This window comes from Mauremys mutica, chromosome 21 (assembly GCF_020497125.1).
Source record: "Mauremys mutica isolate MM-2020 ecotype Southern chromosome 21, ASM2049712v1, whole genome shotgun sequence".
NCBI classification, from domain to species: Eukaryota; Metazoa; Chordata; order Testudines; family Geoemydidae; genus Mauremys; species Mauremys mutica.
This window is the reverse complement of record NC_059092.1, coordinates 10,289,871-10,303,558: the sequence shown is the minus strand read 5'-3', so window position 1 is coordinate 10,303,558 and position 13,688 is coordinate 10,289,871. Positions and strand designations below refer to the sequence as shown.

Here is a 13,688-nt window from a genome sequence, read left to right as displayed (position 1 = left end):
TGTCCTCCTCCCAGAGGGTGTTGTAAGGATTAGTGTTTGCGCCGCACTATACAAGTATTAACCTCTGCTGGAGCAATTTGTTAGAAGGTCTCCTCTGCCCTATTCCTTACTGATTTAAGAAAACCCCACAAATCTACCTGCTACTGCAAGTGCTCAACATGGAGCAATATTGTAAATCCTGCAGCTAGTGCAGAGAGTGACAGCTTATTTGTTAAATAGAGCCCTTCACCATAAACACGACACCAATGTTTTGTGACCTGCACTGGCTACCCAGTGGCTCCCAGGTGAAGTTTAAAGGTGTTGGTTTTGATCAATAGAGCCTTAAATGGCCTGGGGCTCACCTGCTTGAAACAGCTCTTGCAGATGCAGTGATGACACTTAAAACATAGGCAGTGATCAAACTAGAGCAACTTTTGATGCAACTGAGAGTAGCCAGGAAGGTTCTCTGTGATGACTCCTTGTATCTTCCTCATCTCTGGAATCTGCCCGCACACCTTTGGTCTGAAATAGCTTGAGCTGGTTGACCTCCGGGGCACACTGCAAACCCAATCTTTTCCAGCAGGCTTTTCAAGAGGGCTTCTTCGCCGGCTGTTTCCTTTTGGAATCTGCGAAGCAGGGGAGCTTTTGAATTGGGCCCCAATCCTGGAAACACTTAGGTGCACACAATTTAAAAATGTAATGAAAGCTAATGTTAAAAAAATTATATAATACATAGGTTGGGAAAAGAGTGTCTGTACATCTAGGTATAGTGCTTAGATTATCCACATATACAAATTTCAGAGTGGTAGCCATGTTAGTCTACTTGTTCTTTTCACATATACAAAGTTAGTTTTGTTTTTTTTTAGGTCATATGATACAGAGAGTACATAATCAACAAGAACCCAAATTTAGGTGAATAGATTTAACAATATAGTTCAGATATTAGAGTCCAAATACTTGGGTACATCACTCATGAAAAGTTGTACAGAGATTTGGTTATGGAAAGCACATATATAAATAAGTGGAGATTGAGAATTAGGTTGGTTCTCCATTTAGAAGATACAATCCATGAGGAAAATATTTGTTACTTTTCTGACTGCACTTCTCATCTGCATCCCTCCTGGTACTGCCAATGTCCGGTGATGTGTTCTATATAGATGTCCCTCGACCACCTGATGGCAGTCAACACCATGAGTTGCCACATCAGCTGAGCGTAGCATTGACCGATTCTGCATTCTCTCAGCACTTGCTCTTATTGGGGTCCCATGTGCCTAAGGCTCCAACCATCAGTGCGTGTGTCTGGACCTGGTAACCCTTAACACTCAAGGTTTTGGCCAGAGGGGCATATTTCTCTACCTTTTGAGCTCGGGCATCGTGGAAGGCCAAGGTCCTGTTATCTAATGACACTGTGAAGTCCACCATGATGATCTTCTGGTCCTCGCTGGTGATGATGATGATGTCCAGTCGCAGTTGGCTGTTGGTTCCAGGGATGGCTGAGTTTACGGCAACCTTCCCCAGGGGTGGCGGAATGGCTCTGGCCAGGCGATCTTTGATGGTGTTGTATTGCAGCTGGCAAGCTCTCTCATGGGGCTTGCAGCTACACAGGACGTGGGGTGGCATCTCATTGTCGTAGCCACACTTCCTGCATCGCTTGTCCTGATCCCCGTGGCGGATGGCTCCATTCAGTGGGACGCAGTTGAGCCAGGCCCTGTGGATGAACCTCCTGTCGACAAATCGGATGAAGCTGCCCCTGGGGAGGAAGTGGTTGCTGGTGTCCTACTTGCATGTCACCTCAAACGCCTTGCCCTGGTCCAGCTTCCGTTTCAGGTTTTCCATATATTGGCAGCAGATGGCATCCTTCAGGGTCCTCTCCAGCATGGTTCTAGCTCTCAGAGTGATGATAGTGTGATATGTATTATTCACCAGTGACACCAGGATTTCCAGCTCCTGGCGTTCCTTGCACCATGTCCAGTGGCAGCCAATATGCTTCTCCAGTTGTTGTGTAGCATTGCGGGCACGGGTCCAGAGTGAAGGAAAGTCTCTCCATCTCTCCCAAATTCTCCTTCCAGCAAGCCGCTCAGGCAGGAGGCGACATCTTGGTTGGATAGGGTCCTGGCGATTCGCTTCGTGATGGCATCCCGCAGAGCGCTTTCCGCAATGTTCCTCACTGTGGAGTCCGGGCACATCAAAAGGTAGAAAGCATGAGTGATCACAGCAACGTCACACAGATCACCCATTTGAAGGACTTTGGCGCAGCCTTGCCTGTGTGAGATGTACACCAGTTCAACGGTGGCCCTTTGGGGAAGAAACATCCACTTCTTTACCAGATGCCGGATGGTGCTGTCTGCCTAGTTCAGATGTACCTTCTCCATGGCAGATTCCCTCAGGATGAATGAGATATGAGGCATCAGGAAGCTGTTCAAGGCATTGATCTTCTGCCATGGTCCCAGTAGGGAGGAGTTGATCCCTGGCCACATCTCGTAGGATCTCCGCGATGGTATCCTCAGGTGTCTGCTGGACATGGAAACCCGTCAGCATGCTGAGATGTTGGTAAACTTGCCCGTCCTCGAGGAAGATCATGGGTTCACCCTGGATCTGAAAAGACATTGCCTGGACTGAATCCCTTCTACTGCCATCGATATGCAGGGATGCACACTTCCTGGCATTGAAGCAGAGTCCCATCCTGTTGGCTGCCTGGCTGGCGACTTACTCACACAGCTGGTCTCATTGGTTTGAATTGGGACTATTCACCTGGGTAAAGCTACACATGTGGGATGTGTTTGTGGGATCAGGGTGTTAGTTCGTAATGAATTGTTGCTGCATGGTGGTTGTACAGACCCCCTGCCAGTTCTGGAGCGGGGAAAGGGGAGCATTACAGCCTCCATTTCAAAGGAATGATTCCAAGGAAACTCCACCAATACATACTATTCACTATGCTGTAGGGCCAGATCCTCTGCCCACTGACTTCAATAGCGCAGAAACAGGGCCAGAAGGAGTCCAGACTCTCAAATGGGCACAGTTCTGTTTTTTAATTCATCTCTCATTCTTCTTTGTTGCTGATTAAATCCTTCTTGCCTCAGACTCATCCTTCCAATCCACAGCACAGGAGGATTTGCTTTGCTGTCGTTAGTGTGACCCTTAAAAGGAACACTCCATCTAACAAAACAAGAAGAAATCAGCAAGAACCACTGTGACTGCCTAAGTGTATGCAGGATTGAGGCCTTGGATTAGGAGCTCTTCCAAACACTTTGTTTGGACAATGCCTAGCAGATAGCCCAGTAGCACCCATAACTATCTACATGTCTTAGGTTTTCATATGGACTTTATCACCATAGTAACATAGCACCTAACAATCTTTAATTGTAAATATCCTCAAGCAACAAATAATGGGTGGGAGAAAGATACAGCACCCAACTCAGACATCCGACTCAGCTATCCCCAACAGGCCCCCTACTGAGCCCTTACAGCTGGCTAATTTCTCGGGTGTCTTGGTAGAAACAGGTCTAGAGGAAGAGTTTAAGTTCAGTGATTAAGAGTTCACATGGAAGAAAGCAGGAAGACAAATGAACCAGGGCAGAGGGAGCCTCTGGCAGAGATGAAGAGGAGTGGTTGGTCACATGGTTAAGAGCTGTAAGCAGTGGTGAGCTCCAGCCGGTTCGCAAGAACCGGTTGTTAAATTTAGAAGCCTTTTTAGAACCGGTTGTTCCAGGACAACCTGAAAAAAGCAGCAGGCAGGTAAGCCGGGCCCCGGGGCACCGGGCCCCGGGGCGCCGGGCCGCCGGTCAAGGTCCCGGCGGAGCGGACCTGGTCCCGGACCCAGGCAGTGTGATAAGGGGGCAGGGAGCAGGTGTTCGGTGGGTTGTGAAGGGGTGGATAGGGGTCAGGGCGGTCAGAGGGCAGGGGGATTGAATGGGGGCAAGGATCCCGGGGGGCAATCAGGAAGGAGCAGGGGTTGGATGAGGTGGTGGGGGCACTCAGGGCAGAGAGAAGGGGTGGTTGGATGGGGCAGGGGTCATCAAGAATGAGAGGAGGGGTTGGATGGGACTGCAAAGGGCAGTTAGGGGACAGGGAAGGGGGGGATGGGTCATGGGTCCCGGGGGGGGGGGTGTCAAAAAACATGGGGCACTGGATGGGGCATGACCCCCCGGGGGGGGGGGCACGACCCCCTCGTGAGGTGAGGAGGAGGGAACTGGTTGTTAATATTTTGGCAGCTCATCACTGGCTTTAAGTGTTAAATAGGATAACCATGCTGTGACCACCTAGGAACTTCACTGTCAGCACTATGCTGCATAAAACAGCTTTATGAATTTCACACAGATCCTCTGGCCTCAAGAGTGCAGGCTGTGAGCTTAAGGAAAGACTCCACGACTACTTTGTTATTTTCATTTTTATAGACATTTGTGTGGTGCTCGTCACGATCATATATTCGCAATGAGCACACAGTTGAGCAATTCCAGCCCAATCCAATACAGGGTAGTAGTGCACATTTGCACTAGCTTGGTTTGTTACAGTGCCATTACTGCTGTTGAGTGTGAACAGTTAGTCACATGGATGATTGACAGCAAGGATAGACCTTCAGCACAGGGATCCTTTTCCATACAGAGCCTATCCTACCTGAAATCCACCTCCTGTGCCTTACTGCCAAACCTGTGGTCACAAGGGTGCTTGAGCTAGATCCCCTCATTAGAAAAGAGGGGACGGTTGGCAGGGTGTTTCCTGTGACAGCCCAAGTTTGGTGACTTTCTAGGTACGCTGAAAAAGACACCTGTTCAATAGGATCTCTGGAGAAGCTGAGGTTAGGTGGTGAAGGGGATGGCTCAGGTCCTGTGGAACTGATTTTAATGCGGCTGAGGATCAATTTAATTATATTTATTGTACAATTACGTTGGGGCACCTGGAACCTTGGATAGGCATCTTTATTATCTACATAAATGAACAGACAGGGCCCCCATCTCAATGGCGGGATCCAGATACTACTGTACTTAAGGCAACATGTATTACTCCAAGCCAGAAGGCAAAAGGTAGTGCCTTCAGAAAACAGCTTTGTGGTTTTTAAATTTACTGGCTGAATCAGTACTGCTAGCTTGAAAAACAAAGAGTATAAAAAGTTGCAATGGTTCCTGGCATTTCTGGGTAAATAACCTTCCCAGAGTGTTCTGGGCTCCACCTTTTAAAGAGTTGTAAACTTCTTCCCTATTTTTAAACTTATTTTTATGTCAAAGTTCAGTATACTACACTCAGGATCCTGGATGTTCTGAAAGTGACTACAAGATGGAAAGGCTACAAAAAGCTCTCCTTTCTCCTCCTGGATAACTTTCTGTAGTAATACAAAGGGCTACGAGGTTTGCACCAACGCTCTGATCGTTGGGGCCCTGGGTGCCTGGGACCCCTGTAATGAACGCGTACTGCGGACCTGTGGGGTGGGCCGTCGCTACGCGCGGCTCATGAGATGCCTAATGGTCTCTGACACTATTCAATGGTCTAGAGACATTTACACAGAGCACATCACTGGCCACCGTCAATACCAAGTGTGAGCCGGAGTGACTTCGTGCACCCACAAGGGAGAAGAGACCTGTAAACCTCCCCTGTTGGACTTTTTCCCCTGAGCCCTGAACCAACCGAACTGAACTCTGCCATGTGAGGGTCATCCTATCCCCATTACCCGGCCCGCTTATTTATACCCATAACTGTCTTTAACTGTTGTATGAGTGATGTACCCTCACTGCTTGCTGACTGTATCTTGATCTCACCCACCATATACCCCGCATTGGGGACATTGCAGACTGTAAATATTATGTGCTGTCCAATACCAAAATACTAGCATCCCCCTATACTCTGTATGTTACCTCCGATGACCAATAACTGACGTTTCAAACCCTCTGTATCATTTATTTTTAAACATTTTCTAATAAACTTTTCAGTCTGTTCTTATCAGTTTAAAAAATACTGTGTGTGTGTCTCTCTCTCGCTCTCTCTCATTTTATGGTTGAAATTCTTAAGAGAAAAATCCTGCAATTCTGACACTAAGTAATTACATGAAGCTGGGCTTATAATGGAAATTGACCAATCTTTTTGGATAGTTCATCTGTCTGCATTGCAGAACCCTCTTCCAAACTACTTGCCAACTGACAGTACTTCAGTGGACTAAATGAAATTGATTGCTGATCTTAATCTAGTTAATAGTGGAGCCTTGCTTACATCTCAGAACACTGGTCTGCTGCTAAATAGAGGACTTCAGTCTCCAGTATCTTCTGGCATCTTTTGGAACATTAGGTTATGCGGTTTCACAGCCTTGCTTTTTAAATCTCAGCCTATGCAAGAAGTTCTAAATATGCTCTGAATTGGGGGAGAATGTTTGCAGTTAAGTGATGGTCTGTCAAGTTGCCTAAAGACCACAGGCTAAGCTCTGCCTTTGGATGGTGTCCTGCAGCTCCCAATGACTTCAACAGGAGACACAGATAAGGGCAGGAATTAGTCTCAAGTCATTCGTTTAACAAATTCAGCAAAACTTCAGTTATATATGATTTTTTACTTATACACGCTTGGATATCATAGCAAACAACTGACTTTTCTCAGTCTGGTCCCAAGACCCACCAAGTTAGAGTATGGCTGTGGCTACACTTAGCACTTCAAAGCGCTGCCGCGGCAGCGCTTTGAAGCGCTAAGTGTAGTCAAAGCACCAGCGCTGGGAGAGAGCTCTCCCAGCGCTGTCCGTACTCCACCTCCCTGTGGGGAATAACGTTGGGGCTTTGACCACACTGGCGCTTTGCAGCGCCGCAATTTGCAGCGCTGGAGAGGGTGTGTTTTCACACCCTGCTGCAGCGCTGCAAATTTGTAAGTGTAGCCAAGCCCTTAGACTCCTACCTTTACTGCCTAAGAGCAGCCTTGCAAACCTGTCATAATTTGCCAACCCTGGCACAGACTCCATTGGCTTTTATGAGAACATACAGTTTTATAATTCTGTACAGTTATATAATTCATACAGTTTTATAATTCTGATCAATACACACAAAAAGGCTTTAATGTTAATAGTAGGTCAGTACAGAAACACAACTGGGTAGATGCTGCTTTTTAGGTCTCATGTCTTAAGCAAAAGCCTCTGTTATGTAATCAAGAAACAAAACACAAAGCCTTAAAGCTATTGAAATTCGGTTTGGACAAGACTGAATTCTAGCATGTGGTCGACCACAACTATCAACTGCCATTACCCTTCTTCCCAAGTCATCCTCATAAAACATTCACCGCTAATCTCCACTGCTAAGATCGAGAAAAACAAAATCCACCCCATCCTTACATCCCTGCACCTGTATCTGAAAGAAACCTAAGGCTTCCAGGCATTCAATCACTGCATTAAAAGAAAATATTCTAGCCCTGCCACACTTTTTCATGACATGGTCTCTTCTATAGTGCAGACGTGGACCTAGTGACCCCATCACAAACTGCTCTTTTCCCTTTGCCTGCTTCATCCTTCACCAGCTTTACAGCATGAATGCATAATACATGTCCTCAGAATGTTCCTTTCCCCTACCAGAAACAGTCAATGCCAAAGAATAGATGATTACACTGACCATTCCAGGAAGGTAGTGACATTTATACAGAGTCCAAACTTCACTCTTATGGGGACATTCTCAAGGAAGAGACACACTTTTTGTCACTGAGGTATAGGAGGGGGAAGAAGCACTAAACCATTCAGCCTCTGGATGAACACAGATTGCTATGTTGCTACTCCATGGCTCTTTCTGGCTTCGTAGATTAATGGCAATTACTCCTCAGGGTATCCCTGGATGGGGCACTCCAGCGCAGTTGTGTTTCCAGCCAAGTGACCCCCATATAAAATGCCCACAAAGTCCATACCAAAGGCTGACAAGGGAGATAAGCACCTCCCTACTACCTTCTCCTTTGCCAACACCATCAGTTGCCGACGCCATCAATGCTGCACCAAAAATACCCGCATTCCCTTAACAATCATAAGGCTTTAGACTTGCTTGCCCCTAATGATGCAATACTTGGAAAAGATGTTTTATTTTGCTAGCATGCAATACAGTTCCACTGCAAGGAGGCAGCAACAGCTTACACAGCCTTATTGCAATGGCACAACCAACAAGAATGCAGGGGAAGGAGGTGGCTGAGACAAGGGAAGATTTAAAAGACTGAAGGAAAACAAACTAGCAGGTAATAGCAACCCAACAGCTGATTGCAGGTGACATGGAGACAGAGAAAGCAACAATACTGTAACATCAAGTGTTTGCACTATCAAAATATACGTATAAAAGGATGGGGAACTGCAGCTCAAAGCGAAAGTTTCCAGTGAAGTTATAAGCAGCTGAAAACAGGTTATAATGAAAAACTCAGTGCAAGCCAGAACTGCAATGGTAGCAGCATGGATCCAGGGCACCTCCAGATATCACCACCGCTTTGGCCTGTATTGTCAGCAGGTATATCCTATGTGCCTGCACTACAGCATGAACTTTTTGGGTCATGGATTGTGCCTTCCATGTCCACACAGCACAGAGTACATTGCCAGGCAGGAGAATGAGCCGGTCTGCCCTAACCCCCAGCCTTGGCTGCTGATGAAACGCATGTTCTACCATGTGTGTGGAGGTGTGTGCGCGCAGCTAACACCTGTGAACCTCATTAACCCCATCCCTGCCCATACTCTCCCCCCACCCCTAGTCGGAGCCCTCTCTGAACTGACGCACATTTGGGTGGGCAAGTATGTGGGGGGGCCGGTACTTCCCCTTCCTCCCTATCCCACGTGAGACACTATTCAAGTCTCACCCTTCCTATACAAAACCTCTTTATAACCCGAGCCTTTTAGGAGACTATCTAGAGCAGGCATCAGCAACCCTTCCAAAGTGCTGGGCCGAGTCTTCATTTATTCACTCTGATTTAAGGTTTCGCGTGCCAGTCATACATATTAACGTTTTTAGAAGAAGGTCTCTTTCTATAAGTCTATAATATCTAACTAAACTATTGTTGTATGCAAAGTAAATAAGGTTTTTAAAATGTTTAAGAAGCTTCATTTAAAATTAAAATAAAATGCAGAGCCCCCCCGGACCCGTGGCCAGGACCCAGGCAGCGTGAGTGCCCCTGAAAATCAGCTCCCGTGCTGCCTTCGGCACATGTGCCATAGGCTGCCTACCCCTGATCTAGAGATCAGCACGAGGGGAAGGCAAGATGAGGCAGGGAAAATGAAGGGGGGAGAGGAGGACTGAGCCAGGACACCCGAGGGGGGAAGGAGAAGGGGGGGGACAGGAAGGGGGGGCTGAGCCAGAACACCCCGGGGGGGGGAAGCGGGGGGGCTGAGCCAGGGCGCCCCGGGGGGGAAGGGGGGAAGCGGGGGGGCTGAGCCAGGACGCCCCGGGGGGGGGCAGCGGGGGGGCTGAGCCAGGACGCCCCGGGGGGGGGCAGCGGGGGGGCTGAGCCAGGACGCCCCGGGGGGGGGCCCCGGGGGGGCGGAGCCAGGACGCCCGGGGGGGGAAGAGCGGGGGGGCTGAGCCAGGACACCCCGGGGGGGAAAGGGGGAAGCGGGGGGGCTGAGCCAGGACGCCCGGGGGGGAAGGGGGGAAGCGGGGGGCTGAGCCAGGACGCCCCGGGGGCGAAGGGGGGAAGCGGGGGGGCTGAGCCAGGACGCCCCGGGGGGGGAGAGGGAGGAAGCGGGGGGGTTGAGCCAGGACGCCCGGGGGGGAAGGGGGGAAGCGGGGGGGGGCTGAGCCAGGACGCCCGGGGGGGGAGGGGGGAAGCTGGGGGGGGCTGAGCCAGGACGCCCGGGGGGGAAGGGGGGAAGCGGGGGGGGGCTGAGCCAGGACGCCCGGGGGGGAAGGGGGGAAGCGGGGGGGGGCTGAGCCAGGACGCCCGGGGGGGAAGGGGGGAAGCGGGGGGGGGCTGAGCCAGGACGCCCGGGGGGGGAAGCGGGGGGCTGAGCCAGGACACCCGGGGGGGGAGAGGGAGGAAGCGGGGGGCTGAGCCAAGACACCCGGGGGGGGAGAGGGAGGAAGCGGGGGGCTGAGCCAGGACGCCCCGGGGGGGGAAGCGGGGGGCTGAGCCAGGACACCCCGGGGGGGGAGGCGGCAGGGCGCGCAGGCGGACGAGCCCCGGCCCCCGGGGACGGCCGGGCCCGCGCACTCACCCCCCGGCGAAGAGGTGGAGCAGCGTGTTCTCCTGCGGGGCGCCCGCCATGGCTCCGCCGCCGGCTCCTGCGACCGGCACCGCGGCTGCCTCCTCACTGCGACTGCGCCGGCCGGGCCCGGGACCAGGGCCTGGCGGGGGAGGAGCCTCTGGAGTCACGTGAAGCCGGCGGGATGTGAACCCACCAACCAGGGGCTGAGCCGGGCGGGACCTTCGGGGGGCGGGGCGGGGGCGCTGGCACTGACGTCATAGGGAAAAACGAAAGCTCTGACGCTACAATAGGCGGTTGGGGAGACGAGGCTGGGGCGTTGTGGGATGGGGGGGACAAAGGGATGGGGGTGCAATGGGGTGGGGTGCAGGGAGATTGTGGGGTGCAGTGGGATGGGGGTGCAAGGAGATTGTGGGGTGCAGTGGGATGGAGGTGCAATGGGATGGGGTGCAGGGAGATTGTGGGGTGCAATAGGATAGGAATGCAATTGGATGGGGTGCAGGGAGATTGTGGGGTGCAGTGGGATGGGGGTGCAAGGAGATTGTGGGGTGCAGTGGGATGGGGTGCAAGGAGATTGGGGGGTGCAATGGGATGGGGGTGCAAGGAGATTGGGGGTGCAGTGGGATGGGGTGCAGGGAGATTGTGGGGTGCAGTGGGATGGGGGTGCAGGGAGATTGTGGGGTGCAGTGGGATGGGGGTGCAAGGAGATTGGGGGGTGCAGTGGGATGGGGGGGCACATCCCAGGGACTGCAGTGGGGGTGCATGGGATGGGAGTGAAGTCTTGGGGCTGGTGCAATGAGATTGGAAGGGGTATGCAAGGGTGTGAGTTTAGGGCTGGCACATTGGGGCTGGGAAGCACAGCAGGGGTAGGGATGCAGGGGCAACCAGGTAGGGGGTGCACTGAGATTAGCTATGTAGCAAGAAGACTGTGCAGTCAGCAAGCAGGTCGGCAATGCACGGCGGCTGTGTGTACACCAAGGAGGCAGCTTTTGCAGTGGGGCTTGATTCCATTAAGGAAGCAGTCAAATCAGTTTGTAGTGAGGTTCAGTGGGCCAGGACTTTTCCAATGGGGCAGGTTGTTGGAACCTAGGGTACAACAGAGCAACTGTTTGCAACTGTGCAGAGTGTTGTTTGCAGTCTTTCACACAGATTGATGCTACAATGTGGTGACTAGGTTGCAGATATTTAGGCCTTGAGATGGGTGGAGATTTGAGATCAGAGGGATGATGATAGCGTCTGATAGGATAGTTCCAGGCTATAAACTCAAAGCCTTCCTGAGATAAGAGAATCTTATCTGATCCTCATTCCCTTATGATTGCCTTGCTGGGTGGAGTTCCTGGGTGTTAAAGCTGAGTGCATTATACTGCTAGCTACCATACCTGGGTGAAGTCAGTGAGGATTGCGAGGGATGAAAGTGGTGGCACGATTTGTCCCAAAAGTATTTTGCTACTGATGTATTTCAGACTAAATAAACTAAATGCTGCATCTTTTCCCTGAGTGTAATGTCACCCTCTTTTGCACACCTAATATCTCCCTCGCCTCTCCTTCAAATCTCTCAACAAAACTGTCAGCTAACATCCCATCCCCATCATGCTCCTCTATCCAGGTGTTTTCTATAGTCATTTCACCTGCCTGACCTGGCAGGATTGAAACTCATAGACTCATAGACTTTAAGGTCAGAAGGGACCATTATGATCATCTAGTCTGTTCAGAATGATGCTATCTAGCAGCTTAATGTCAAAGGTAATGTGACATCCTTTCCTCTCCAGTTCAATTTCATTATCTAACCTTGGCTCAGATGATCTGGCGCTGCTCTACTGTTCTTGCACTTTCTGGTCTGATTTTTGGGCAGTATCCTCCAGTCTGCAATTTACAAGGGCTGCTTTTTCTGGGTCCAAAGTCTCTGTCCTGCCCTCCCCACTTGCTCTGTATCTGCAGCCAACCCGAACTTTTTTAAAAGCGCGTTAGTCTGAGACCTAGGGCATGTCAATGCAAGCACTTACTGTGCTCCCACTAAACTGGAGCGTACGTCTATAGCACTCCAGCATGCCACAAAGAGTGTCTAGGTGGACTCTGCTGAGGTGCAGATTGATACAGGGTCCACATAGACATGTAGTGTGTGGCACACTGGCGCACTGTAGATTTACACCCCAGCGTGCCACACAGTAAGTGCTCATGCAGACATGCCCCAAGACTGAGGCCCTCTCTGTACTCGTGGTTGCACTGCAGGACCTGGTTACAACAGTCGTCACCTAACATGGTTAAAGCATGGCTCTGTTTTCGCTATAGAATCATAGGGGTAGATTCCTGAATGGTGCTAAAGCTTTCGACTTTCCCAGGCTTTGAGCAGGGAGGGTCTCAAGCCTGAGCCCTGAACATCTACACCATAACTAAACTGCCCCTTTTCCTGAGCCCTGTGAGCCTGCGTGAGGGCTTAATTGCACTGTAGACATACCCTTAGTTGAATTCCTGCAGGGGAAGCAGGGTTGCCATCTTGAGGAGCTTGTCCAACAGAATGAATTCAGCTACCCTTATCTCCTGGGGCAAACCTAATGAACTGTGACGACATTGCATCCAAACCACCAGTTAAGTGCATTACAAAACATTTCATCACAGTGACATATTTTGGGATGCATGCAGGGCTAATACAAATGCTGCTGGAAGTATGGCCTTGTGTTCACTAACTCACCCAAGTTGCACTGTCCTGTAGATGTAGAGCTGCGTCAGTGGTAGCAATGATGGGATTGCCTAATGCAGGCAGGCCTTAGGCTCTGGACAGGGGGGTTAGACAACACAGTGGTGAAAATTCCAGTGCCCTGTCTACCACTAGAATCCCTATCATCGCTCCTGTGTAGGGAGAGGCACAGGTGGCAATACAGCAGGCGTAGATCTCTCCAAAAAGTCTAGCATTGACACAGCTAATGTAGGAGTGCCCCAACACAATCAGGAAAATCCTGAGTGAATGACAGCCCTACCTGGGAGGTGTTTCCTAGTCTGCTTGGCCCTTATAGTTCATTATCAGACAAAGACTCACTAGCAATAAGCGTTAGCACATTATTGTAAATTTCCAGCACTGGCCCAAATCTTATATAAAACCCACAACAATCTCCAACACTTTTTTCTTCCTGACAAAACTGTAGCTGCCACTTGTCCTGGGGTGGAACTGAACTCCACTAAGTGGGTCCCTTACGAACCCTTCCAGGTCCCCAGAGGACTTCAGAGACATCAGGGTCTCATGTTGCAAAGATAACTTATTGCTTCTATGTACATTTTAAGAACAAGGGGAAGCATCTCAGCTATTTGAATAATTCAAGGAAGAGTCAACAGTTCTGTTTACCTATTCAAACCAAGCAGCTTTATTCCCATCCTTTGACATGCCTGGGGAAAGCTCAGACAGCTGCACTCTGGCCACATGATTTAGCTGGATGTTTCTAAGAGGAATATCAACAGTGATTAACAGTGTTTATATTTCAGGGGCACATGATATCAAGCTCCAAAGTTTACATCCTACTGAAGTCAAGGGAGGAACTTTGTCCTTATGTTAGTGCAATGGTTTACACCCAGCTCTCTGCAGACAGACACAATATGCTAT

At 50.3% G+C, this 13,688-nt stretch overlaps 1 protein-coding gene across 4 annotated transcripts in view; it reads right to left on the bottom strand.

The window, feature by feature from the left end:
- The window catches only part of SLC25A33 (solute carrier family 25 member 33), a 55,693-nt gene that overhangs the window by 26,169 nt on the left and 15,836 nt on the right, over positions 1-13,688 (bottom strand). The window contains exon 1 of one of the 4 annotated variants that reach the window (XM_044996090.1): positions 10,109-10,248. The exons of 2 other annotated variants lie outside the window; for them this stretch is intronic. In XM_044996090.1, coding sequence (XP_044852025.1) covers positions 10,109-10,158 — 50 coding nt within the window. In that variant the 5' untranslated portion in view covers positions 10,159-10,248. Of the gene's footprint in view, positions 1-341; positions 582-10,108; positions 10,249-13,688 lie in introns of those variants that run through there. One more of the 4 variants, XM_044996094.1, reaches the window with a different exon arrangement.